Source organism: Salmo salar, chromosome ssa09, assembly GCF_905237065.1.
Source record: "Salmo salar chromosome ssa09, Ssal_v3.1, whole genome shotgun sequence".
Taxonomy (NCBI): Eukaryota; Metazoa; Chordata; class Actinopteri; order Salmoniformes; family Salmonidae; genus Salmo; species Salmo salar.
The window spans coordinates 36,432,190-36,458,696 of NC_059450.1; the positions used below are offsets into that span (position 1 = coordinate 36,432,190).

General features: G+C 44.3%; 1 protein-coding gene across 11 annotated transcripts in view; it reads right to left on the reverse strand.

Moving 5' to 3' along the window:
• The window catches only part of gphna (gephyrin a), a 158,885-nt gene that overhangs the window by 27,501 nt on the left and 104,877 nt on the right, over positions 1-26,507 (reverse strand). For 4 of the 11 annotated variants that reach the window (XM_045723617.1, XM_014211278.2, XM_014211283.2 and 1 more), the window contains 4 exons: positions 10,465-10,506; positions 3,532-3,574; positions 3,161-3,298; positions 2,724-2,768 (listed from right to left, as the gene is read on the reverse strand). In XM_045723617.1, the coding sequence (XP_045579573.1) occupies positions 2,724-2,768; positions 3,161-3,298; positions 3,532-3,574; positions 10,465-10,506 (268 nt within the window). The remainder of the gene's footprint in view (positions 1-2,723; positions 2,769-3,160; positions 3,299-3,531; positions 3,575-10,464; positions 10,507-26,507) is intronic. The other 7 variants (XM_045723618.1, XM_014211284.2, XM_014211279.2 and 4 more) reach the window with 3 other exon arrangements.

Here is a 26,507-nt window from a genome sequence, read left to right on the forward strand (position 1 = left end):
CCTTCCCCAGATCTGTGCCTCGACACAATCCTGTCTCGGAGCTCTACAGACAATTCCTTCAACTCATGGCTTGGTTTTTGATCTAACATGCACTGTCAACTGTGAGACCTTATATAGACAGGTGTGTGCCTTTCCAAATCATGTCCAATCAATTGAATTTACCACAGGTGGACTCCAATCAAGTTGTAGAAACATCTCAAGGATGATCAATGGAAACAAGATGCACCTGAAATCAATTTCGAGTCTCATAGCAAAGGGTCTGAATAATTATGTAAATAAGGTATCTGCTTTTTATTTTTAATACATTTGCTTTGTAATTTTGGGGTATTGTGTGTAGATTGCTGAGATTATTTATTTATTTAATACAATTTAGAATAAGGCTGTAACTCAACAAAATTTGGAAAAAGTCAAGGGGTCTGAATACTTTCCGAAGGCACTAGCCAGCCATACTGTAGCACTGTACACCCCCTTCCATAGACACAGAGCAGAACACATAGACACAGAACAAAACACAAAGAACAGAAGCCACAGAACAGAAGCCACAGAACAGAACACAGACACAGAACAGAAGCAACAGACACAGAACAGAACACATAGACACAGAACAGAACACATAGACACAGAACAGAAGCCACAGACACAAAATAGAAGCCACAGACACAAAACAGAAGCCACAGACACAAAACAGAACCCACAGACACAAAACAGAAGCCACAGAGCAGAAGCCACAGACACAGAACAGAAGCCACAGAGCAGAAGCCACAGAACAGAAGCCACAGACACAGAACAGAACACATAGACACAGAACAGAACACAAAGACACAGAACAGAAGCCACAGAACAGAAGCCACAGACACAGAACAGAACACAGAACAGAAGCCACAGACGCAAAACAGAAGCCACCGACGCAAAACAGAAGCCACCGACACAAAACAGAAGCCACCGACACAAAACAGAAGCCACCGACACAAAACAGAAGCCACCGACACAGAGCAGAAGCCACAGAACAGAAGCCAAAGAACAGAAGACACAGAACAGAAGCCACAGACACAGAACAGAACACATAGACACAGAACAGAACACATAGACACAGAAAAGAAGCCACAGACACAGAACAGAAGCCACAGACACAGAACAGAAGCCACAGACACAGAACAGAAGCCACAGACACAGAACAGAACACATAGACACAGAACAGAACACAAAGACACAGAACAGAAGCCACAGAACAGAAGCCACAGACACAGAACAGAACACAGAACAGAAGCCACAGACGCAAAACAGAAGCCACCGACACAAAACAGAAGCCACCGACACAGAGCAGAAGCCACAGAACAGAAGCCAAAGAACAGAAGACACAGAACAGAAGCCACAGAACAGAAGACATAGACACAGAACAGAACACATAGACACAGAAAAGAAGCCACAGACACAGAACAGAAGCCACAGACACAGAACAGAAGCCACAGACCAGAACACATAGACACAGAACAGAACACATAGACACAGAACAGAACACATAGACACAGAACAGAAGCCATAGACACAGAACAGAAGCCATAAACACAGAACAGAAGCCACAGACACAGAACAGAAGCCACAGACACAGAACAGAAGCCACAGACACAGAACAGAAGCCATAGACACAGAACAGAAGCCATAAATATACCCAACAGTAACACATTGGAGGCAGCAAGGGGAATTTGGCCATGATAGTCATTCAACATGCAAAGGACAAGACACTGCTCTCAGTTAGTGTTGGCAGAGAAAAGAACAAGATGGATGGAGATCGAAATACATTATGGACCTGGTTATCATTCTGGACTTATGTATGGGTGATAATGTTCCCTGTTCTAGAGAGCCATGATAATGTTATGTATGGGTGAAAATGTTCCCTGTTCTATAGAGCCATGATAATGTTATGTATGGGTGATAATGTTCCCTGTTCTAGAGAGCTATGATAAAGTTATGTATAGTGATAATGTTCCCTGTTCTAGAGAGCCATGATAATGTTATGTATGGGTGATAATGTTCCCTGTTCTATAGAGCCATGATAATGTTATGTATGGGTGATAATGTTCCCTGTTCTAGAGAGCCATGATAATGTTATGTATGGGTGATAATGTTCCCTGTTCTAGAGAGCCATGATAATGTTATGTATGGGTGATAAAGTTCCCTGTTCAAGAGAGCCATGATAATGTTATGTATGGGTGATAATGTTCCCTCTTTTAGAAAGCAATTCATTTATTTTTGTAACCATTATTTAAGAACAAATTCTTATTTACAATGATGGCCTAGGAACAGTGGGTTAACTGCCTTGTTCAGGGGCAGAACGACAGATTTTTACCTTGTCAGCTCGGGGATTCGATCGAGCAACCTTTCGGTTACTAGTCCAATGCTCTAACCACTAGGCAAATGCTATCTGAAGCTAGTTTACAGACATCTATTTATGGTGTAAAATGTACTGGCAAGTATGTCTTTATAAACTACAGCTCACTTGGTGTAAACAAGCAGCCTAAGCACCTGAAGTTGGCCTATGTGAAGTCAATACCTGGACCATCAATGTGGGGTCTGGGGGACTCCCTTGCCCAAAGGTTTGGATGGTTAGGTGGTGTGTGCTGTTAATTGGCTAGCTACGCAACAATCAAGAGGTGTGTGCAATCAATAAACAATCAAACAAGAGATGAAAACAGGCAGGTAGGTAGGCGGGGACTCAGACAGACCGATAGACAGGATGGAATGGAGAGCATCTGGGGCAGGTGGAACAGCTGTAGGAACAGAAACATCATGGGCTCACCACACATATGATACAGACACAGACAGACAGACAGACAGACAGACAGACAGACAGACAGACAGACAGACAGACAGACAGACAGACAGACAGACAGACAGACAGACAGACAGACAGACAGACAGACAGACAGACAGACAGACAGACAGACAGACAGACAGACAGACAGACAGTAGTGAACTACAGACAGTAGTGAAGGCCCAGTGTGCGGTATGACTGATGTTAGGGGTTGAAGGCGTGTCCAGTGACGCGGGAATGACTGAGCTTTCTGTCCGTCTGTCTGCCCCTCGGTCTGTCTCTCAATTCAATTTTTCTGTCTGTCCCTCTATCTCTCTTTCTGTCAGTCAGTCTATCTTTCTGACCCACCTCTGTAGTTGATGATCTCAGTGCCGAGCACAGGGGTCATTTCCAGTACAGTGATGAAGGCCTTATCCATGGAGGTGAGGGGGAAGGGAGACATGCGGTGCCGGCGAGCCACCTTGGTGATGTCTACTGCACTGTGACCTGATGGACATAGAGACAAAGACAGGACGAGTGTGACTGAGAGAATAGTCGTCATGCACATACTCACTCACTCACTCACTCACTCACTCACTCACTCACTCACTCACTCACTCACTCACTCACTCACTCACTCACTCACTCACTCACTCACTCACTCACTCACTCACTCACTCACTCACACACAGACAGCCACACAGACAGCCACACAGAAAACTCTCAATAAAATAACTTACTAGCTCTCAGGATGTTCTCTTTGCTGCCACACCGTGACTGAACCTACAGACAGATACATAGATAAAGAAGAAATGGAGGAGAAAGACATGGTTGAGGTGAAACCACAATAGGAATAGCAGCCTCTGTCCAGAAAGGATGAAAACATTCCACACACTGACTCATCTACACATCCAGCTACTAATGCAGAACATAAAGACAACCACAATCAAACAATCCTCAGACCATGAATGGCAATTAATAATAGATAAGATGAGGATCTCTTAAGCCAAGGAGAGTGGCTTAGTGTGGCTGAGCAGAGCATGTGTATGGGGTAGGAGGAAGGGAGGTGGGGATGGTTAGGGTGGGGTTAGGTCCTAGGGCTTCAGGCTTGGCTTACAGTTGGTTTTGGACGTGTAATTCGCTTCACATCTCAGTAGTAAGGCTGTCCTAATTCATTTATGTAAGGCTGTCCTAATCCATGTGCCACTGTCCCCCTAGACCAGGTGCATATAACACTACAGGATTATTTATTTACCTTTATTTAACAAGGCAAGTCAGTTACGAACAAATTCATATTTTCAATGACGGCCTAGGAACAGTGGGTTAACTGCCTTGTTCAGGGCAGAACAACAGATTTTTACCTTGTCAGCTCAGGGATTCAATCTAGCAAACCTTTCGGTTACAAGTCCAACGCTCTAACCACTAGGCTACCTGCCGCCCCAAAGTATGTAGGAACCCCTAGCTGGAACCTCTGACACCCAATGCCTCTGGCCTAGGGGGACAGTGGCACATGGTCTAGCTAGGGTCTGGTGCAACAGACAGTATGAGATCCTCTCTACTACAGTACATACAGTATGACCAAGATCAAACAACCAACTAACCAACCACAAATCAAAAAGGTCCAGCACTACTGACACACCAACACAGTCAGAAACAGAAATACACGGCATCTAAATGGAGAAAAGAACGGAGGATACACTGCATCTAAATGGAGAAAAGAACGCAGGATACACTGCATCTAAATGGAGAAAAGAACAGAGGATACACTGCATCTAAATGGAGAAAAGAACGGAGGATACACTGCATCTAAATGGAGAAAAGAACGGAGGATACACTGCATCTAAATGGAGAAAAGAACGGAGGATACACGGCATCTAAATGGAGAAAAGAACAGAGGATACACTGCATCTAAATGGAGAAAAGAACGGAGGATACACTGCATCTAAATGGAGAAAAGAACGGAGGATACACGGCATCTAAATGGAGAAAAGAACAGAGGATACACGGCATCTAAATGGAGAAAAGAACGGAGGATACACGGCATCTAAATGGAGAAAAGAACGGAGGATACACGGCATCTAAATGGAGAAAAGAACGGAGGATACACTGCATCTAAATGGAGAAAAGAACGGAGGATACACTGCATCTAAATGGAGAAAAGAACGGAGGATACACGGCATCTAAATGGAGAAAAGAACGGAGGATACACTGCATCTAAATGGAGAAAAGAACGGAGTATGAGCAGAGAAAAAAAGACGACTAGAGAACGGACCGGAACTGAAAATCCCCAGAATCCACCAGCATACCATACAGCTTCTCAAAGGAGAACATGTATGTTACAAGAATACATAGAATGCAACTGAAAGAGTGAGTGATAGATTGAGAGAGAGAGAGATAGAGAGGGGGAGGGAGAGGTAGTTACTCGCGAGTCATAGGTCCTGCTGTGGCCTCTGTGGTCATTGTTGAGCTACAGTACAGCAACGTATGGACAGAACTGTGATCTATGACAGATCTATGACTGGACAAGAGGTCGTTGAGAAGTGAACAGCTGTACCAGAGGTCAAAAGCGAGGTAGGGGATGAAGTGAAGAAAAGAATGAGAGAATACAGAATGAAGTGGGCTCGGGGCAAAGGAGAATGGATCAACAGCAGCAGGGAGGATGTAGTGTAACAGCATTACTGAGCTTAACACAGATGAACAGTAACACAGGAGAACGGATCAACAGCAGCAGGGAGGATGTAGTGTAACAGCATTACTGAGCTTAACACAGATGAACAGTAACACACTGAGCAGTTCTGACTCGGGTGGTGGTGGGGATATTTAGTATACTGAACAAAAGTAAAAATACAACACAAATATTTTACTGAGTTACTGTTCATATGAGGAAATCAGTCAATTTAAATAAATGAATTAGGGCCAAATCTATGAACTTTGCATGACTGGAAATACAGATATGCATCTGTTGGTCACAGATACCTTAATAAAAAGGTAGGGGTGTGGATCAGAAAACCAGTCAGTATCTGGTGTGACCACCATTTGCCCCATGCAGCACGACACATCTCCTTCGCATAGAGTTGATCAGGCTGTTGATTGTGACCTGTGGAATGTTGTCCCTCTCCTCTTCAATGGCTGTGTGAAGTTGCTGGATATTGGCAGGAAGTGGAAACCGCTGCCGCACACGTCGATTCAAAGCATCCCAAACATGCTCAGTGGGTGACATGTCTGCTGAGTATGCATACCATGGAAGAACTGGGACATTTTCAGCTTCCAGGAATTGTGTACAGATCCTTGCGATACGGGGCCGTGCATTATCATGGTGAAACATGAGGTGATGGTGGCGGAGGAATGGCACGACAATAGGGCCTCAGGATCTCATCACGGTATCTCTGTGCATTCAAATTGCCATCGATAAAATGCAATTGTGTCCACTGTCCGTAGCTTATGGCCGCCTATAACATAGCCCCATGGGGCACTCTGTTCACAACGTTGACATCATGACATCAGCAAACTGCTCACCCACACAACGCCACACACGTGTTCAGCAGTTATGAGGCCGGTTGGACATACTGCCAAATTATCTAAAACAGCGTTGGAGGTGGCTTATGGTAGAGAAATGAACATTCAATTCTCTGGCAACAACTCTGGTGGACATTCCTGCTGTCAGCATGCCAACTGCACGCTCCCTCAAAACTTGACACGTGTGAAAAAATTGCACATTTTAGAGTGGCCTTTATTGTCCCCAGCACAATTGCACTTGTGTAATGATCATACTGTTTAATCAGCTTTTTAACCTTTATTTAACTTGGCAAGTCAGTTAAGAACAAATTCTTATTTACAATGATGGCCTACCCCGGCCAAACCCTAACCCGGACGACGCTGGGCCAATTGTGTGCCGCCCTATGGGACTCCCAATCATGGCCAGTTGTGATACAGCCTGGAATCAAACCAGGTCTGTAGTGACGCCTCTAGCACTGAGATGCAGTGCCATAGACCGCTGCGCCACTCGGGAGCCCAGGGATATAAACTCATTTGTGGAGAAATAAGCTTTTTGTCATATGGAAAATGTCTGGGATCTTTTATTTAATGAAAAATGGGACCAACACTTTACATGTTACGTTTATATTTTTGCTCAGTGTAGAACCACCTGGCCTGACATCCTGGTCTGTACCCTCTCAGTACCATAGGTGCTGCGGGATATGGTCGTGCAGGTAACAAAGGCTAGCAGTGATTTGAGGAAAAGATTTGAGAAATCCTGTCAACATGGGCCTACTGTGATACTACTGTGAAACATCCCAAACCACAAGAGTTTAAACAACACGTCTCTGCATCTCTCCCTGTGAATCAATCCACCTAGGCTGGAGATGAATGTTCTGGGCTACATTAAGAATAGTAGGACAGGAGGTCAGCTCCCTAAAGCACTCAACCTAAACAACAACGACATTACAATGGTCAAACAACAGACATGGATGAGAGGTCATCGCAATAGCTAGGACACAACAAGACTGGAGGGAAAATATCTTAGAGGAGACAGCTGCCTGTGGGATATGTTATGTACAGCAGGCTTGACTGCTTTTACCATGACAACGGGCTCATGGGAACATGACAAGAGGAGAGGAGGACTGCCATCGGAAGAACATAGTGACTTGCTTCCCTGTGTGGTCGCTGATGCTGTCCATCTGCCAGCACTCCCTCCATAACTTTATCTTCTCTCTCTCTTCTCTCCTTACTTTCTCCTCTAGCTCTCCTCTCTCTCCCTCCCTTTCTCCACTCTCTCCCTCCCTTTCTCCACTCTCTCCCTCCCTTTCTCCAATCTTCCTCTATTATCTCTCCTCTTCCCCCTTTCTCTCTCCTCTTCCCCCTTTCTCCTCTCTTCCCCCCTTTCTCCTCTCTTCCTCCTTTCTTTCTCCTCTCTCCCTCACTTTCTCCTCTCTTCCTCCCCTTCTCCTCTCTCCCTCCCTCCCTTTCTCCTCTCTCTCCCTCCCTCCCTTTCTCCTCTCTCTCTCCTGTCTCACCTCCATCACTTTCTCCTCTCTCTTCTCTCCCTCCCTTTCTCCTCTCCCCCTCCGTTTCTCTCTCTCTCTCTCTCTCTCTCCCTTCCTTTCTGCTCTCTCTCCCCCTCCCTTTCCACTCTCTCTCTCCCTCCCTTTCCACTCTCTCTCTCCTTCCCTTTCCGCTCTCTCTCTCTCTCTCTCTCTCTCTCTCTCCCTCCCTTTCCACTCTCTCTCCCTCCCTTTCTCCTCTCTCTCTCTCCCTTCCTTTCTCCACTCTCTCTCCCTCCCTTTCCGCTCTCTCTCTCTCTCTCCCTCCCTTTCTCCTCTCTCTCTCTCCCTTCCTTTCTGCTCTCTCTCCCCCTCCCTTTCCGCTCTCTCTCTCCCTCCCTTTCCACTCTCTCTCTCCTTCCCTTTCCGCTCTCTCTCTCTCGCTCTCTCCCTCCCTTTCCACTCTCTCTCCCTTCCTTTCTCCTCTCTCTCTCTCTCTCTTCCTCCCACAACAGAGGTCATGAATGAAAGTGAGGCAAACAGAGAAGGGAAGGATTGGATGAATAATTGAATGAATAAACAAGTGAATGAATGAATTAAGCAGAAGGAAATATTATTAGATGAGTCTTTGCCAGATGCTGCATAAAAACACACACACACACACACACACACACACACACACACACACACACACACACACACACACACACACACACACACACACACACACACACACACACACACACAGTAAGTCATCAAGATGAGATGAGGGTCAAGCAGAAACAGATGAGTCAGCATGTTGATGAATGCCAATAAGGCTCTGATTACCTTTGGACTAAAAGAAAGACGAGACTGTCAGGCCCAATCAACAAAAAAAAAATTACTAGGAGATTACCCAATCAGAGGGATCGATCAGCGCCTGTGGGCCAGGATTCCAATAGTGTTAACAGGACAATATGTCATGTCCTCTAGTGATAAAGTGAGCCTGTCACAGACCTGAGATGACAGGACGATTTGCTGATGGCCCTGAGCGCGGTGTGTGTAACCATTTACCTGGTCCAAGGTAGAGTACCTAGACCGGACTGTGATGACCTCATCCAGGTGAGCCCTGAACTCTCTCCGTGCAGCCTGGAGAAAGCCACAGGACAGTCACTCGCCTGGACCACACACACACACACACACACACACACACACACACACACACACACACACACACACACACACACACACACACACACACACACACACACACACACACACACACACACACACACACACACACACACACACACACTGACACACACGCCAAACATGGCACATACAAATTACGCTCATGAGTGCACACAAACACAGGTATGGCTCACACAGACACACAACCACAGGTAACGCGTACACACACAAGCACACTACCCACCAATTCCCAATTGTCCTGACACACACTGACCAAACACACTACAAAGCATGTACGCGTGCCGGGACTGGTATGAGATGGAGACTGCAGACATTTAGTCAAACAAATGGAGCCAAATCAAATATGAAAAAAACTCGAACCGCACTGAACCACATGGACATGACTCCACAATTTCTACATTCACTTTTATTGACTCAATCTGAAAATCCAAAGGGCAAGGAAACCCAAACTGTTTCTAAACACAAACAAAGCAAAAGGTCATGGTTACCATGGTTAAAATGATACCGTGATGATTAGGACGGGAGATTTTTAAAGCATCGTTCTGAGAGTGGATTAGATTTAATGCCTGAGGAATGAGTGTGAGTGAGAGAGAGAGAGAGAGAGAGAGAGAGAGAGAGAGAGAGAGAGAGAGAGAGAGAGAGAGAGGATTATATTTAAAGCCTGAGGAATGAGTGTGTGTGAGAGAGAGAGAAGGGGCTATAATGTAGAGAAGCAAGGGTTCAGGGTTGGTCTGACTGTGTCTGTTTGTTGGTGTGTGATTGTGTGTGACAGATAGTCCAGCTCAGAGCAGGAGGTCATCAGTTCACACCACAACGAGGGGCTGTGGAACAAGGGAAGGATAAAGAAGATAAATAGAACAATGATGAATAATGACGTTGATAAAAGAAAAAGTGTTCCAAAATAAACACTTGGGTCAAACGCACATCATTTAGTCAGTAAACACACATCATGTAGCCAGTAAACTCAAAAACTCAAGAAATAGCTTACAACAACGCAACAAATAATAGTGTAGAGAATCTCCAGATTTCTAAGCTCTTTGGTCACCAGTGAGATGCATGTCTGGTTGAGAGGTTTGGGGGGGTCACAGTGCTGCAGTGAGGGTAGGGAGAAGGAGGGCGGATGGAAGGATAGAGGGAGGAGAGGAGGAGGAGGTGAGGGGAGAGGCGTACAGTGGAGAGGAGGGAAGGTGGGGAGAGGAGGGGGGCAGGTGTAAGGATAGAGGGAGGGGAGAGGAGGTGAGGGAAGGTGATGTGAGGGGAGGAGTGGAGTGGGACAGGTGGAAGGATAGAGGGAGGGGAGAGGAGGTGAGGGAAGGTGATGTGAGGGGAGGAGTGGAGTGGGACAGGTGGAAGGATAGAAAATAGGGAGGAAAGGACTGTGGAAGGGCCTCTAAGGAGGCGGGACTAGGGTATTTGACGGAGGAAGAGTGATAGAAGAGAGAACGGGGTGGGGATGGGGTGATTGCCATGGCAACGCAGGTAGATTGACACATGCGGAGGTACCTCTGAGACACTATAAGTGGATGAGCAGGAGGGGAGCCGGGCCTAGGGGCGGTGTCGTGGGAGAGAGAGAGAGGGAGGGAGAAGGGGGAGGAGAAGAGATCAGAGAGATAGGGGAAGAGGGGAAGGGAGGGAGAAGAGAACAGGGTTAACACAGCAGCCAGTGGCAGCCATCGGCAGGAGAGAGGACAGACAAAAGAGTGCCCCTAGTGGGCTGGAGGATTGCATCTCACACTAAATACAAGGCGGGAAGGGGACGGCACAGTTCAAATGTCAAACTACTACTGGGACATGAGTTTTGTCCTATAGATACTCCATCTCAACAAGACAGAGACCTATAGTAGGACATGAGTTTTGTCCTATAGATACTCCATCTCAACAAGACAGAGACCTATAGTAGGACATGAGTTGTGTCCTATAGATACTCCATGTCAACAAGACAAGAGACCTATCGTCATAGAGACAATCCAAAGACGCCTAGACTAATACTATGATAAACCACCACAGTATTGCAAAAGAATGTAAAACCCAGCTCAGCAACAGAGACGTGCTATTGTTGTTACTACAGATCAACTGTGCTGCAGAATTATCTAGTGCTAAAGGAACAACAGAAGAGGAGTATTGAGTTGGGAATGGAAGATTAGAATAGTGCTAAGACAGCGTTATGGATGGGGTCACACACGCACGCACACACACGCACGCACATTACTTGGGTTGGGCTTTAGTTTAATCAGTTCACGTATGAGTCAGGTCAGGTGGCTCCACGTGCACCTTTCACCTCAGACTGAGTGAAGTGTGTGTGTGTGTGTGTGTGTGTGTGTGTGTGTGTGTGTGTGTGTGTGTGTGTGTGCGTGACCATAGCAAGCATCGGATCCCTGTGGTTCTTCTTGAGATGACCTCCGACTCCTTCTCCCATCATCAATCAACGTCTGGTGTGTGTGTGGTATGGGGGTGTGTGGGGGGTGGGGTGGAGGACAAATCAATATTACAAAGACAAGAGGGTAGGCGTGACATGGGCAGACCGGGCGCCAGAACAAATCATTTGGAAGTGCATTTGATTTCCATAGGCGGGCCCATTTCTTCACTGGTTCTCTTACGTCTCCACACATTGTTTTAATGGGTCTAATACTGAAGACCCCAGGCAGCTCATGATTTTCATGTTTGAGGAAGCTTACAATATATCCTACCATTTCTGCCGATCTGCAAGCCAGTTCAAAATATTTATACACATAATGTTTTCCTTTCTCAAAATCATTGTCACGTGGTTAATCACTATGGTGAGAGCACTAGCCTCTGCCATATGGACACACTGATACACTGTGATCCACTGGTGGCTAAAGACAGGAGAGCATAGAACTCAGAGATAGTCTATAGGCCAATGCAGCAGTTGGCCTATATTATATACACAGTGATGGAAAAAGTACCCAATTGTCATACTTGAGTAAAAGTAAAGATACGTTAATAGAAAATGACTCAAGCAAAAGTGAAAGTCACAAAATACTACTTTAGTAAAAGTCCAAAAACATTTGGTTTGAAATATACAGTGGGGGGAAAAAAGTATTTGATCCCCTGCAGATTTTGTACATTTGCCCACTGACAAAGAAAGGATCAGTCTATAATTTTAATGGTAGGTTTATTTGAACAGTGAGAGACAGAATAACAACAAAAATATCCAGAAAAACGCATGTCAGAAATGTTATACATTTATTTGCATTTTAATGAGGGAAATAAGTATTTGACCCCCTCTCAATCAGAAAGATTTCTGGCTCCCAGGTGTCTTTTATACAGGTAACGAGCTGAGATTAGGAGCACACTTAAAGGGAGTGCTCCGAATCTCAGTTTGTTACCTGTATAAAAGACACCTGTCCACAAAAGCAATCAATCAATCAGATTCCAAACTCTCCACCATGGCCAAGACCAAAGAGCTCTCCAAGGATGTCAGGGACAAGATTGTAGACCTACACAAGGCTGGAATAGGCTACAAGACCATCGCCAAGCAGCTTGGTGAGAAGGTGACAACATTTGGTGCGATTATTCGCAAATGGAAGAAACACAAAAGAACTGTCAAACTCCCTCGGCCTGGGGCTCCATGCAAGATCTCACCTCATGGAGTTGCAATGATCATGAGAACGGTGAGGACTGAAATCCTGCAGCGCCCGCAAGGTCCCCCTGCTCAAGAATACATATACATGCCCGTCTGAAGTTTGCTAATGAACATCTGAATGACTCAGAGGACAACTGGTGAAAGTGTTGTGGTCAGATGAGACCAAAATGGAGCTCTTTGGCATCAACTCAACTCGCCGTGTTTGGAGGAGGAGGAATGCTGCCTATGACCCCAAGAACACCATCTCCACCGTCAAACATGGAGGTGGAACAATTATGCTTTGGGGGTGTTTTTCTGCTAAGGGGACAGGACAACTTCACCGCATCATTTGACGGGGCCATGTACTGTCAAATCTTGGGTGAGAACCTCCTTCCCTCAGCCAGGGCATTGAAAATGGGTCGTGGATGGGTATTCCAGCATGACAATGACCCAAAACACACGGCCAAGGCAACAAAGGAGTGGCTCAAGAAGAACCACATTAAGGTCCTGGAGTGGCCTAGTCAGTCTCCAGACCTTAATCCCATAGAAAAGCTGTGGAGGGAGCTGAAGATTCGAGTTGCCAAACGTCAGCCTCGAAACCTTAATGACTTGGAGAAGATCTACAAAGAGGAGTGGGACAAAATCCCTCCTGAGATGTGTGCAAACCTGGTGGCCAACTACAAGAAACGTCTGACCTCTGTGATTGCCAACAAGGGTTTTGCCACCAAGGTCTTAGTCATGTTTTGCAGAGGGGTCAAATACTTATTTCCCTCATTAAAATGCAAATAATTTTATAACATTTTTGACATGCGTTTTTCTGGATTTTTTTGTTGTTATTCTGTCTCTCACTGTTCAAATAAACCTACTATTAAAATTATAGACTGATCATTTCTTTGTAAGTGGGCAAACGTACAAAATCAGCAGGGGATCAAATACTTTTTTCTCCCACTGTACTTAAGTATCAAAAGTAACAGAATAAATCATTTAAAATTCCTTATATTAAGCTAATCTTTTTAATTTACGGATAGCCAGGGGAACACTCCAACACTCAGACATAATTTACAAACGAAGCATTTGTGTTTTGCGAGTGTGTGAGTCCTCCCGATCAGAGGCAGTAGGGATGACCAGGGATGTTCCTTGATTAGCGTGTGAATTTGACAATTTTCCTGTATTACTAAGCATTACAAATGAATGAGTACTGTTGGGTGTCAGGGAAAATGTATGGAGTAAAAAGTACATTTTATTTAGGTATGTAGTGAAGTAAAAGTGAAGTAAAAATATAAATAGTAAAGTAAAGTACAGATACACCAAAAAACTACTGAAGTAGTACTTTCAAGTATTTTACACCACTGGGCCTATAAACTTCCATCATCAACTAAGTAAAATAATATAGGCCTAAAGCTGACAAATAGAAAAAGTAGAAATGATCCTGATTCTTTAAATCACATTCATCTCTCTTTTCTGCCTGTCTGCCTCCCTTTCTGTCTGCCTCCCTTTCTGTCTGCCTCCCTTTCTCTCTGCCTCCCTTTCTGTCTGTCTTGGCTTGAGCTGTTGTTAGTGAAGTTCAACATTGTTTCAAATGATGTACTTCACTTCTACACCTGCATTGCTCGCTGTTTGGAGTTTTAGGCTGGGTTTCTGTACAGCACTTTGTGACATCTGCTGATGTAAAAAGGACTTCATAAATACATTTTATTGATTGATTGATCTGGCCCGAAGCTGTCTCTAAGAAACTTGCAACATTGTATCAACTAGTCTATTCCGGGCCCTCAAAGTTTCCTGCGCCAGTGAGCTCGGGACAGAAATCTGTTTTTTATTCGTTTTTCAATGGTTATATAGGATCATCAGATGGTGATATTTTGCTCTTTCAAACCGAGGCTTGGTGATTCTCCAGGCCGGGAGTGTTGGAAAGATTTTTCAAATACTGAGGAACCATCATTTGCAATGGATGTTAAAAAAACGGACTTTGTTGACTTGTGTGAGGTGATGAAAAAATGAGTGGTATGCATGGTGAGTTAAGACAATCAGAAATAAGCCTGCCAAATGGGCACTTTCCTATATGCATGCATTCTGGGAGACGCACCATATCTTTGCCACACTCCCTCCCCTTATTCTTGATGCAACATTGTAAATTATACTCAAGACATTATCATGACACATATTTTACAGGCTTTTCACTGACAGCCACAACTCGATCAGCGAGACCTATTGCAATGCCTGCTACTCAAGTTACGGCCTTCCCAAACACACTTGTGAATTGAAACAATCCACAATTTTTTTTAAGAAGCTAATGATCCTCTGTGGCTGAGTCATGCTCTCTGAGTCATGCTCTCTCTCAAAATAATATTTTGAATTATTTTATTTAGACAGGAGTAAGTATATAATGTTGGCGAAACATCAATTTACTTTAGGGCAATCCAGCATCTTAACAGTGCACTGTGTACCCGCCCCCTTTCCAATTCACAAGAGGCTGAAACCAGAGAGCTGTATATAATGACGAGATGCCCATGTCTCAGCCCTAACAATGGAGAGTCTGGGAAGGCAGGCTACAAGCTTGGGTCTGCATATTATTCCCATAGAAACGCATTGGACTTATACTGGACAGATTTTGGTGAGAGTGAGCTCTCTCGCTTCGCCTCTTCCTCTCTGATGAAACTATATCAGCGGAGAAAAGCATCAGAGTGAAACAGCACCGCTCTATGTGTAGACCATGTATCTGATGCTGTCTGGACAGTGAAACAGCACCGCTCTATGTGTAGACCATGTATCTGATGCTGTCTGGACAGTGAAACAGCCCGCTCTATGTGTAGACCATGTATCTGATGCTGTCTGGACCAAAAGAGTGTGACATATGTCATATTATGTCTCTCCAGACAGCATCAGATACATGGTCTACACATACTGAGACAGAAGGGTGCTGTTTCACTGTCCAGACAGCATCAGATACATGGTCTACACATACTGAGACAGAAGGACGCTCAGATGATTTAGCTGAGATTGATGCGTCTTTCTGTCTGCGTGTGTCTCAGTCAAATAAATTATCAATATTTTAATATTTTATTTGAAGGTACAGTAGGGCGGGCCAGTCCCCTTAAGGCTCGTCCATAACGTCGGCTCTGGTCATGGGACTGCTGCTCAATACTAACTGTTAATGGTACACACACGAGCATGCACACACACACAACAACACTGGCACAGGCCACACACACGGATGCACGCACGCACCATTCTCCATGCAAGCACACACAAACATACCAACCAAGGTTAATTAATACCATGGCTGTTGTTTTGTGCAATTATTACATGGTACTTCAACATGAGGGAAACAAAGGCATGGGAAATGGATATTATCCCACAGTTAATTCATCTGCAGTGCTGTACAGTCGCCAGGTGTGTGTGTGTGGTATGCATGTGTGTGTGTGTGTGTGTGTGTGTGTGTGTGTGTGTGTGTGTGTGTGTGTGTGTGTGTGTGTGTGTGTTCAGCTCCCCTCCAGGGCTGTATTGCTCAGACTCATAAGCAGCCGCCTGTCTGCCCACTCATCCCCATCCCCAGAAGGTACCACTCTGGAGGCACGCAGAACCTCTCCTAACCCAGCCTCACCCCTCCTAACCCGCTCAAACCCTCTGGCCTCAGCGCTCCTCACCCCTTGCCTGTGTGTGCCTCCCAGTCATGCTATTTTCCATCCAGTCTAACCACATCCAGGAGAGCAGCCTGGAGCACTGTGGTGACGCATTAAAGACCATGCTAGTTACACCTAATGTGATAGAAAACGTCAATGACATGGTGCAACGTAAAAAAAAAATTACTGGCGCATCCAAGCAGTTGTATAGGAATGTGACGGCTAATCCTAGGAAGGAGTTGTCAGCAGAATAGTTGTATAGAATCAATGGAAAGCTACAACGGCTGTGTTTAGCCTATAAGGATAGGCAGGGTTCTCCACTCCACAGTAGAAAGAGCTGCTACAGCTTGAGGAACAGGGCAGACAGACACACACACACCGCCGGCTGTGGAATCAACCAGAGCCCAACAACCCTCTACCACTGTAACTGGACTGAGAGTGAATTAAAAGCATTATGAAACAGTCATTGAGTGTTGTTGCGCTGAATATAGGTGATGCTGTCTAACTCTCGCTCCATGTTACAGAGGGAAAACTATGTCGTTGACCGTTCAGGCACCACATCCATGAGAGAGAGAGGGAACATTCGGTTGCTCTGACTAGTAAACAACGTAGCAGAATAGCCATCTGGGTGGTACCACTGGGTGGTAATGGGGGGCTTAAAATCGATACAGTTATATATCACAATATTATTTTGGACAATATTATGTTGATACTTTGACTCCAAGTATATGTAAAAATCTTTCATCCTATAGCTTGTTCTAATATTTTTAAATAGTGAGACAACATGTTTTCAGCACTTTTATTTCCCTGACAGATCAAAACTCATGCTCTCTCTCGTTTCTCTGGAGCAGACATATAATGAGTAATACTATATGTTTGGAACATCAAATCGCAATAAAATCGCAGTATCGAATCGCAATACACATAATCGTGAGAATCACAATACGTACAGTGCCTTCGGAAAGTATTGACTTTTTCCACATTTTGTTAGGTTATAGCCTTATTCTAAAATTGATTAAATTGTTATTTTTCCTCATCAATCTACACACAGTATCCCATAACGACAAAGCAAAAATGGGTTTTTAGAAATGTTTGCTAATTTAAATAAAAAGTACATAAGTATTCAGACCCTTTACTCAGTACTTTGTTGAAACCCCTTTGGCAGCGATTAAGTCTTCTTGGGTATGATGCTACAAGCTTGGCACACCTGTATGTGCGGAGTTTCTCCCATTCTTCTCTGTAGATCATCTCAAGCTCTGTCAGGTTGGATGTGGAGCGTCACTGCACAGCTACAGTGAGGGAAAAAAGTATTTGATCCCCTGCTGATTTTGTATGTTTGCCCACTGACAAAGAAATAATCAGTCTATAATTTTAATGGTAGGTTTATTAGACAAACAAAAAAATCCAGAAAAACACGTAAAAAATGTTATAAAATTATTTGCATTTTAAATGATGGAAATAAGTATTTGACCCCTCTGCAAAACATGACTTAGTACTTGGTGGCAAAACCCTTGTTGGCAATCACAAAGGTCAGTCGTTTCTTGTAGTTGGCCACCAGGTTTGCACACATCTCAGGAGGGATTTTGTCCCACTCCTCTTTGCAGATCTTCTCCAAGTCATTAAGGTTTCGAGGCTGACGTTTGGCAACTCGAACCTTCAGCTCCCTCCACAGATTTTCTATGGGATTAAGGTCTGGAGACTGGCTAGGCCACTCCAGGACCTTAATGTGCTTCTGCTTGAGCCACTCCTTTGTTGCCTTGGCCGTGTGTTTTGGGTCATTGTCATGCTGGAATACCCATCCACGACCCATTTTCAATGCCCTGGCTGAGGGAAGGAGGTTCTCACCCAGGATTTGACGGTACATGGCCACATCCATCGTCCCTTTGATGCGGTGAAGTTGTCCTGTCCCCTTAGCAGAAAAACATCCCCAAAGCATGTTTCCACCTCCATGTTTGACGGTGGGGATGGTGCTCTTGGGGTCATAGGCAGCATTCCTCCTCCTCCAAACACGGCGAGTTGAGTTGATGCCAAAGAGCTCCATTTTGGTCTCATCTGACCACAACACTTTCACCCAACCCTGAATCATTCAGATGTTCATTGGAAAACTTCAGACAGGCATGTATATGTGCTTTCTTGAGCAGGAGGACATTGCGGGCGCTGCAGGATTTCAGTCCTTCACGGGATGGTGTGATACCAATTGTTTTCTTGGTGACTATGGTCCCAGCTGCCTTGAGCTCATTGACAAGATCCTCCTGTGTAGTTCTGGGCTGATTCCTCACCGTTCTCATGATCATTGCAACTCCACGAGATGAGATCTTGCATGGAGCCCCAGGCCGAGGGATATTGACAGTTCTTTTGTGTTTCTTACATTCGCGAATAATCGCACCAACTGTTGTCACCTTCTCACCAAGCTGCTTGGCGATGGTCTTGTAGCCCATTCCAGCCTTGTGTAGGTCTACAATTTTGTCCCTGACATCCTTGGAGAACTCTTTGGTCTTGGCCATGGTGGAGAGTTTGGAATCTGATTGATTGATTGCTTCTGCTCCCTTTAAGAGTGTGCTCCTAATCTCAGCTCGTTACCTGTATAAAAGACACCTGGGAGCCAGAAATCTTTCTGATTGAGAGGGGGTCAAATACTTATTTCCCTCATTAAAATGCAAATAAATGTATAACATTTCTGACATGCGTTTTTCTGGATTTGTTTGTTGTTATTCTGTCTCTCACTGTTCAAGTAAACCTACCATTAAAATTATAGACTGATCATTTCTTTGTCAGTGGGCAAACGTACAAAATCAGCAGGGGATCAAATACTTTTTTCCCTCACTGTATTTTCAGGTCTCTCCAGAGATGTTTGATCAGGTTCAAGTCCGTGATCTTGCTGGACCACTCAAGGACATTCAGAGACTTGTCCCGAAGCCACTCCTGCATTGTCTTGGCTGTGTGCTTAGGGTCATTGTCCTTTTGGAAGGTAAACCTTTGCCCCAGTTTGAGGTCCAGAGAGCTCTGGAGCAGGTTTTCATCAAGGATCTCTCTGTACTTTGCTTCGTTCATCTTTCCCTCGATCCTGACTAGTCTCCCAGTCCCTGCCACTCAAAAATATCCCCACAGCATGATGCTGCCACCACCATGCTTCACCGTAGGGATGTTGCCATGTTTCCTCCAGACGTGACGCTTGGCATTCAGGCCAAAGAGTTCAATCTTGGTTTCATCAGACCAGAAAATCTTGTTTTTAGGTGCCTTTTGGCAAATTCCAAGCAGGCTGTCATGTGCCTTTTACTGAGGAGTGGCTTCCGTCTGGCCACTCTACCATAAAGGCCTGATTGGTGGAGTGCTCCAGAGATGGTTGGCCTTCTAGAAGGTTCTCCCATCCCCACAGAGGAACTCTAGAGCTCTGTCAGAGTGACCATCGGGTCCTTGGTCATCTCCCTGACCAAGGCCCTTCTCCACCGATTGCTCAGTTTTGCCGGGAAGCCAGCTCTAGGAAGAGTCTTGGTGGCTCCAAACTTCTTCCATTTAAGATTGATGGAGGTCACTGTGTTCTTGGGGACCTTCAATGCTGCAGAAATGTTTTGGTACCCTTCCCCAGATCTGTGTCTCAACATAATCCTGTCTCGGAGCTCTACGGACAATTTCTTCGACCTCATGGCTTGCGTTTTGGTCTGACATGCACTGTCAACTGTGGGACCTTATATAGACAGGTGTGTGCCTTTCCAAATCATGTCCAATCAATTGAATTTACCACAGGTGGACTCCAGTCAAGTTGTAGAAACATCTCAAGGATGATCAATGGAAACAGGATACACCTGAGCTCAATTTTGAGTCTCATAGCAAACGGTCTGTACATTTATGTAAATTAGGTATTTCTGGTTTTACCTTTTAATACATTTGCAAAAATGTATAAAAACCTGTTTTTGCTTTGTCATTGTGGGGTATTGTGTGTAGATGGCTGAGGATTTTAATGTATTTAATCCCTTTTAGAATAAGGCTGTAATGTAGCAAAATGTGGAAATACTCAAGGGGTCTGAATACACTGTATTGTATCGGCACCTAAGTACCATGATAATATTGTATCGTGAGGTCCCTGGCAATTCCCAGCCCTACTATCAGTATTTAACTGCTTTCAACAGCACTGACAAGATCCTCAGCTTTAGGCTGTCAGTACAAAGCACCATAGACCCAGAGCAAATCACCAACTACACTATATCTGGACGAAGCTTCAGTACAGAAGCATCTAAGGCTTGGCTTTCTGCCAACACCACATCCAGAAACAGCAGTAAGACAACACTATCATCTGTGGCTAACATCTGAGACCATGTCACCTAAAACCTCTTTATCTAATACAGTTCTCTCAGTCTAACATCTGAGACCATGTCACCTAAAACCTCTTAATCTAATACAGTACTCTCAGTCTATTATTTTCCTATGGAAAAATGTCATGCCTTCTATTCAGATTCAAAACTCAAACAGAGCTTTTGTGAGGTATCTAGCTACAGGTTTGAGAAAGCTCAGATTAGCAACGCTACTGTGTGTTAGTATCCCCCAGGAAGAGTAGCTTCTGCATGAGCAACAGCTACTGGGGATCCTAATGAATAAATAACAATATAGCTGGAGATGTGAGTGGTGGCTAGCTAATTGGCTACTGTATTGTACAAACTGAGTTATAATACACAATAATACATAGATGGAGATGTGAGTGGTAGCTAGCTAATTGGCTACAGTATTGTACAAACTGAGTTATAATAGACAATACATAATAATACATAGATGGAGATATGAGTGGTAGCTAGCTAATTGGCTACAGTATTGTACAAACTGAGTTATAATATACAATACATAATGGGTAATGCACTTTTGACAGTCACATAACACAAACCTTGAAAAAAAACACACACACACACACACACACACACACACACACACACACACACACACACACACACACACACACACACACACACGTAATAAATCAACTACACACAAAGAGCCACAATCTCGCATCCCCTTCTAATGCACACAAAAACAATGACCCCCTTTGCCCACTAACACGTGCAACGAGAGCTAGCAAAACACAAAACACCAGTCAGTCCGCCAGGAGAGAAGAGAAGATGAGGCAGGCTGCTTACCATGCTTTATCCTGCTTCTGAGTAAGAAGATGTAGTCTCCCACACGCTCACTGGCACACACACACACACACACACACACACACACACACACACACACACACACACACACACACACACACACACACACACACACACACACACACACACACACACACACACACACACACACACACACACACACACACACACACACACACACACACAGGCTCAGAGAGGAAGGGATTGACAGTGAGAGAGGAGGGAGCATAGAAGGCAGAGAGAGCACAGCAGGCGAAATGAGAGAGCGGGAGAGAGAAAGTGTGGGATGGGGTGAAAAAAAGGAGAGAGGGAGGGTGGAGAATAGAGAGAGAGATAACAACTTAGAGCAAGAAAGAGAATGCAAACAGCAAGAAAAAGCAGAGAGAGAGAGGGGAGAGAGAAAGAGAGGGGGGAGAGAAAGAAGGGAGGGAGAGAGGGGAGGGAGAGAGAGAGAGAGAGAGAGAGAGGGGAATAAGGTATCCTAATATTTTATTTTATTAGGATCTCTTTTAGTCCTCATTTGGACTAATCTTCCAAGAGTCCTTAAAAATTAAAATACTATTCATAATACGATCACATTTTCACAAATAACACACTGTTACAAACAGACATAATACACTAACATATTGACCAGATAACAGTCTAAAAACATAAATTGATTCTTCATCTACCATAGTCCAGCACAACTTTCCTATGTATTATATTTAAATGGTATTAAAGTATTGTTTGAATTTATATATTGAAAGGTTTCTGGTTTGCGCAGATAAATTATTCAATTTCTTTATTGCTCTAAATCTAAATGTTATTTTGCCTATTTCTCTTTTCTGTCTGGGTAACACATAGATGGTGGACAATTATTCCTAGTATTTACTGAATGTCTATCTCTTACCAACTGAATACTGTTGTGAATAGAGTTTGGCCATTTTAAATTGTGTATATTATGAAATAAAATACTTTTTTTTAAATTATCTTGTTGATTGATGACCAACCAAGAGTATTGAGCATGACTACAACAGAAGAACCATATCTCCACCTTAAAACAATCCTTGCTGCTTTGTTCTGTGCAATCTGCAGCCTCCTAATGTCACTTGCTGATGCATTTCCCCAAACCACAGGACAGTAGTTCACCTGACTCAAAATTCATGCTTGGGTTGTTTGCTTAAGTATCTTTCCTGGTAAATATTTTGCTATCCTTCTGATCTTGCAAGCAGTTTTAATATTTTTTTTTAACATAGATGAGTTATTTGAGATGACCATGATAAGCAGTTGTCTAGCTGCACTCCCAATAGTTTGGTTTCTGACACTTCCTCAAGTTGTACTCCCCCCATACTTAATTGTATCCCATGCTGTGTGGCCTTTCCTGGTGGAACAGACAAACATAACCTTGGTTTTCTTGGTGTTCAAAACAAGATTGTTCTGGCAAACCCACTCCCTGACATTTTCCAAATGTTCTTGTAGAGCTTGCTATACCTGTTGAACCGATTGTCTTGCTGTATAAATTGTAGGATCATCTGCAAATATAGTAGCTTGAGTTTCAGATAAGCCATAAGGAAGGTCGTTGGTATATATTAAGTAAAAAAGTGGCCCAAGGCAGCTGCCCTGCGGTATTCCACAGTTTAAAGCATGAAGGGAAGAAAATTAACCTTTGAAGTAGGTGGACAGTTTCCTGTCAGTTAGATATGACTGTACCCAATTCAATGCTACCTCCTTAAAACCATAATGCATTCATTTTGTCAAAATTATTTCATGACCCACTAAATCAAATGCTGGACTAAAATCTAAAAATAGTACACCCACAAACCTGCCATTATCCACAGCATTGAGCCACTGGTCAGCCATGTCAACCAATGCAGTGGTAGTGGAATGGTTTTTGCGATAAGCATGATGATTGGCTGTAATCAGATCATTCTTTTCCATGTACTCCCATATTTGTCTACTCACAATACCCTCCAATATCTTACTGAGTGAAGGGAGTAGACTAATTGGTTGACTATTGGCAGGAGAAATGGGTTGTTTGCTGTCGGAATAGGAGACAGTTTAGCATGCTTCCATTCATTTGCAAACATCCCCTTTTCCAGTGACTAATTAAATATGTATTTCAGTGGAGCTGCAGTCTGGGGAGCAGCATAGCGAAGTAAAACATTGTCCATAAGATCATAACCTGTACATTTACCATCGGGTAACGACTTCAATAGGTTCAACACCTCCTCTACTGACACCATTTGTAGACTAAAAGAGCAGGTCTTGTTGTTCATAATATGATCATCAATCCATTAGACAATAGCTTGTTTGTTAGAATGGGTGTTTACATTATCGCTCAGTAAATACATTTTCTTTGTTAAAAAATCAGCAAAATGATTGGCAATATTAGCTGGTTTTATTATTGTTCTCCCACCAGCCTCCACACTAGATGGGCATGATGAGATAGATGTACCAAGTAGGCCCTGAACTGTATTCCATACCTTTTTAGAATCATTTTTACAATCAATAAAAGCATTTTTGTAAAATAACGTTTTTCTTAAGATTCAATTTTACTGCATAATTACATAGTGTTCTATAATTCTGTTCATCAATTTCTAGTTTAGAAAGAGGGGGAGAGAAGGGGTGATAGAGAGAGGGAGGGAGAGAGAGGAGGAGGAGGAGTGAACATCAAGCTAATTCTGGGTGTGGCTGTATGACCTAAATCATGCAGGTAGCAGCTGTATGCTGGCATGGTGTGTGTGTGTGTAAGTATTGATGTGAATGTGTACCGCATGCAACTCTGTCAGGGCAGAAAGAAAGGAGCTTGAGTAGGTTAGACAGTAGACGAGAGCAGAAACAATACACTGCTTTAAACGGAGACAAAAAAGAGAGCATGGAGAGAGGAGAGGAGTGACAAAGTGAGAAAGAGAGAGAACAGAGAAAAAGAAAGAGAGAGACAAAGGCCACATATACTGTAGAGCCAGGAAATATATTCAGAAAGAAAGATAAACTCAGCAAAAAAAGAAATGTCCTCTCACTGTCAACTGCGTTTATTTTCAGCAAACTTGACATCTCGGAGGACCTGAGCCCTAGGACCATGCCTCAGGACTACCTGGCCTGATGACTCCTTGCTGTCCCCAGTCCACCTGGCCATCCTGCTGCTCCAGTTTCAACTGTTCTGCCTGCGGCTATGGGACCCTGACCTGTTCACCGGACGTGCTACCTATCCCAGACCTGCTGTTTCAACTCTCTAGAGACAGCAGGAGCGGTAGAGATACTCTCAATGATCGGCTATGAAAAGCCAACTGACATTTACTCCTGAGGTGCTGACCTGTTGCACCCTCGACATCCACTGTCATTATTATTATTTGACCCTGCTGGTCATCTATGAACATTTGAAGATCTTGGCCATGTTCTGTTATAATCTCCACCCGGCACAGCCAGAAGAGGACTGGCCACCCCTCACAGCCTGGTTCCTCTCTAGGTTTCATCCTAGGTTCTGGCCTTTCTAGGGAGTTTTCCTAGCCACCGTGTTTCTACACCTGCATTGCTAGCTGTTTGGGGTTTTAGGCTGGGTTTCTGTACAGCACTTTGAGATATCAGCTGATGTAAGAAGGGCTTTATAAATAAATTGGATTTGATGTGTAAATATTTGTATGAACATAACAAGATTCAACAACTGAGACATAAACTGAACAAGTTCCACAGACATGTGACTAACAGAAATTGAATAATGTGTCCCTAAACAAAGGGGGGGTCAAAATCAAAATGAACAGTCAGTATCTGGTGGGGCCACCAGCTGCATTAAGTACTGCAGTGCATCTCCTCCTCATGGACTGCACCAGATTTGCCAGTTCTTGCTGTGAGATGTTACCCCACGCTTTCACCAAGGCACCTGCAAGTTCCCGGACATTTCTGGGGGGAATGGCCCTAGCCCTCACCCTCCAATCCAACAGGTCCCAGACGTGCTCAATGGAATTGAGATCCAGGCTCTTCACTGGCCATGGCAGAATACTGGCATTCCTGTCTTTCAGGAAATCAAGCACAGAACGAGCTGAATGGCTGGTGGCATTGTCATGATGGAGGGTCATGTCAGGAGGAGCCTGCAGGAAGGGTACCACATGAGGGAGAAGGATGTCTTCCCTGTAACGCACAGTGTTGAGATTGCCTGAAATGACAACAAGCTCAGTCCGATGATGCTGTGACACAGCGCCCCAGACCATGACGGATCCTCCACCTCCAAATCAATCCCACTCCAGAGTACAGGCCTCAGTGTAACGCTCATTCCTTCGATGATAAACGCGAATCCGACCATCACCCCAGGTGAGACAAAACTGTGACTCGTCAGTGAAGAGCACATTTTGCCAGTCCTGTCTGGTCCAGCGACGGTGGGTTTGTGCCCATAGGTGATGTTGCAGATGATGTCTGGTGAGGATCTGCCTTACAACAGGCCTACAAGCCCTCAGTCCAGCCTCTCTCAGCCTATTATGGACAGTCTGAGAACTGATTGAGGGATTGTGCGTTCCTGGTGTAACTCGGGCAGTTGTTGTTGCCATCCTGTACCTGTCCCGCAGGTGTGATGTTCGGATGTACTGATCCTGTGCAGGTGTTGTTACATGTGGTCTGCCACTGCAAGGGCAATCAGCTGTCCGTCCTGTCTCCCTGTAGCGCTGTCTTAGGCGTCTCACAGTATGGACATGGCAATTTATTTCCCTAGCCACATCTGCAGTCCTCATGCCTCCTTGCAGCATGCCCTTCACGCATATGAGCAGGGACCCTGGGCATCTTTCTTTTGGTGTTTTTCAGAGTCAGTAGAAAAGCCTCTTTAGTGTCCTAAGTTTTCATAACTGTGACCTTAATTGCCTACCGTCTGTAAGCTGTTAGTGTCTTAACGACCATTCCACAGGTGCATGTTCATTAATTGTTTATGGTTCATTGAACAAGCATGGGAAACAGAGTTTAAACCCTTTACAATGAAGATCTGTGAAGTTATTTGGATTTTTACCAATTATTTTTGAAAGACAGGGTCCTGAAAAAGGGCCGTTTCTTTTTTTGCCGAGTTTAGATATATGTAAAGAAACAGATGCCAGATGGATTCTCTTCTTCCTGTATACAGTAGGCACTGAGGACTATTCCCCTCTATCCCAGCCTTCACTAAGCACTGAGGACTATTCCCCTCTATCCCAGCCTTCACTAAGCACTGAGGACTATTCCCCTCTATCCCAGCCTTCACTAAGCACT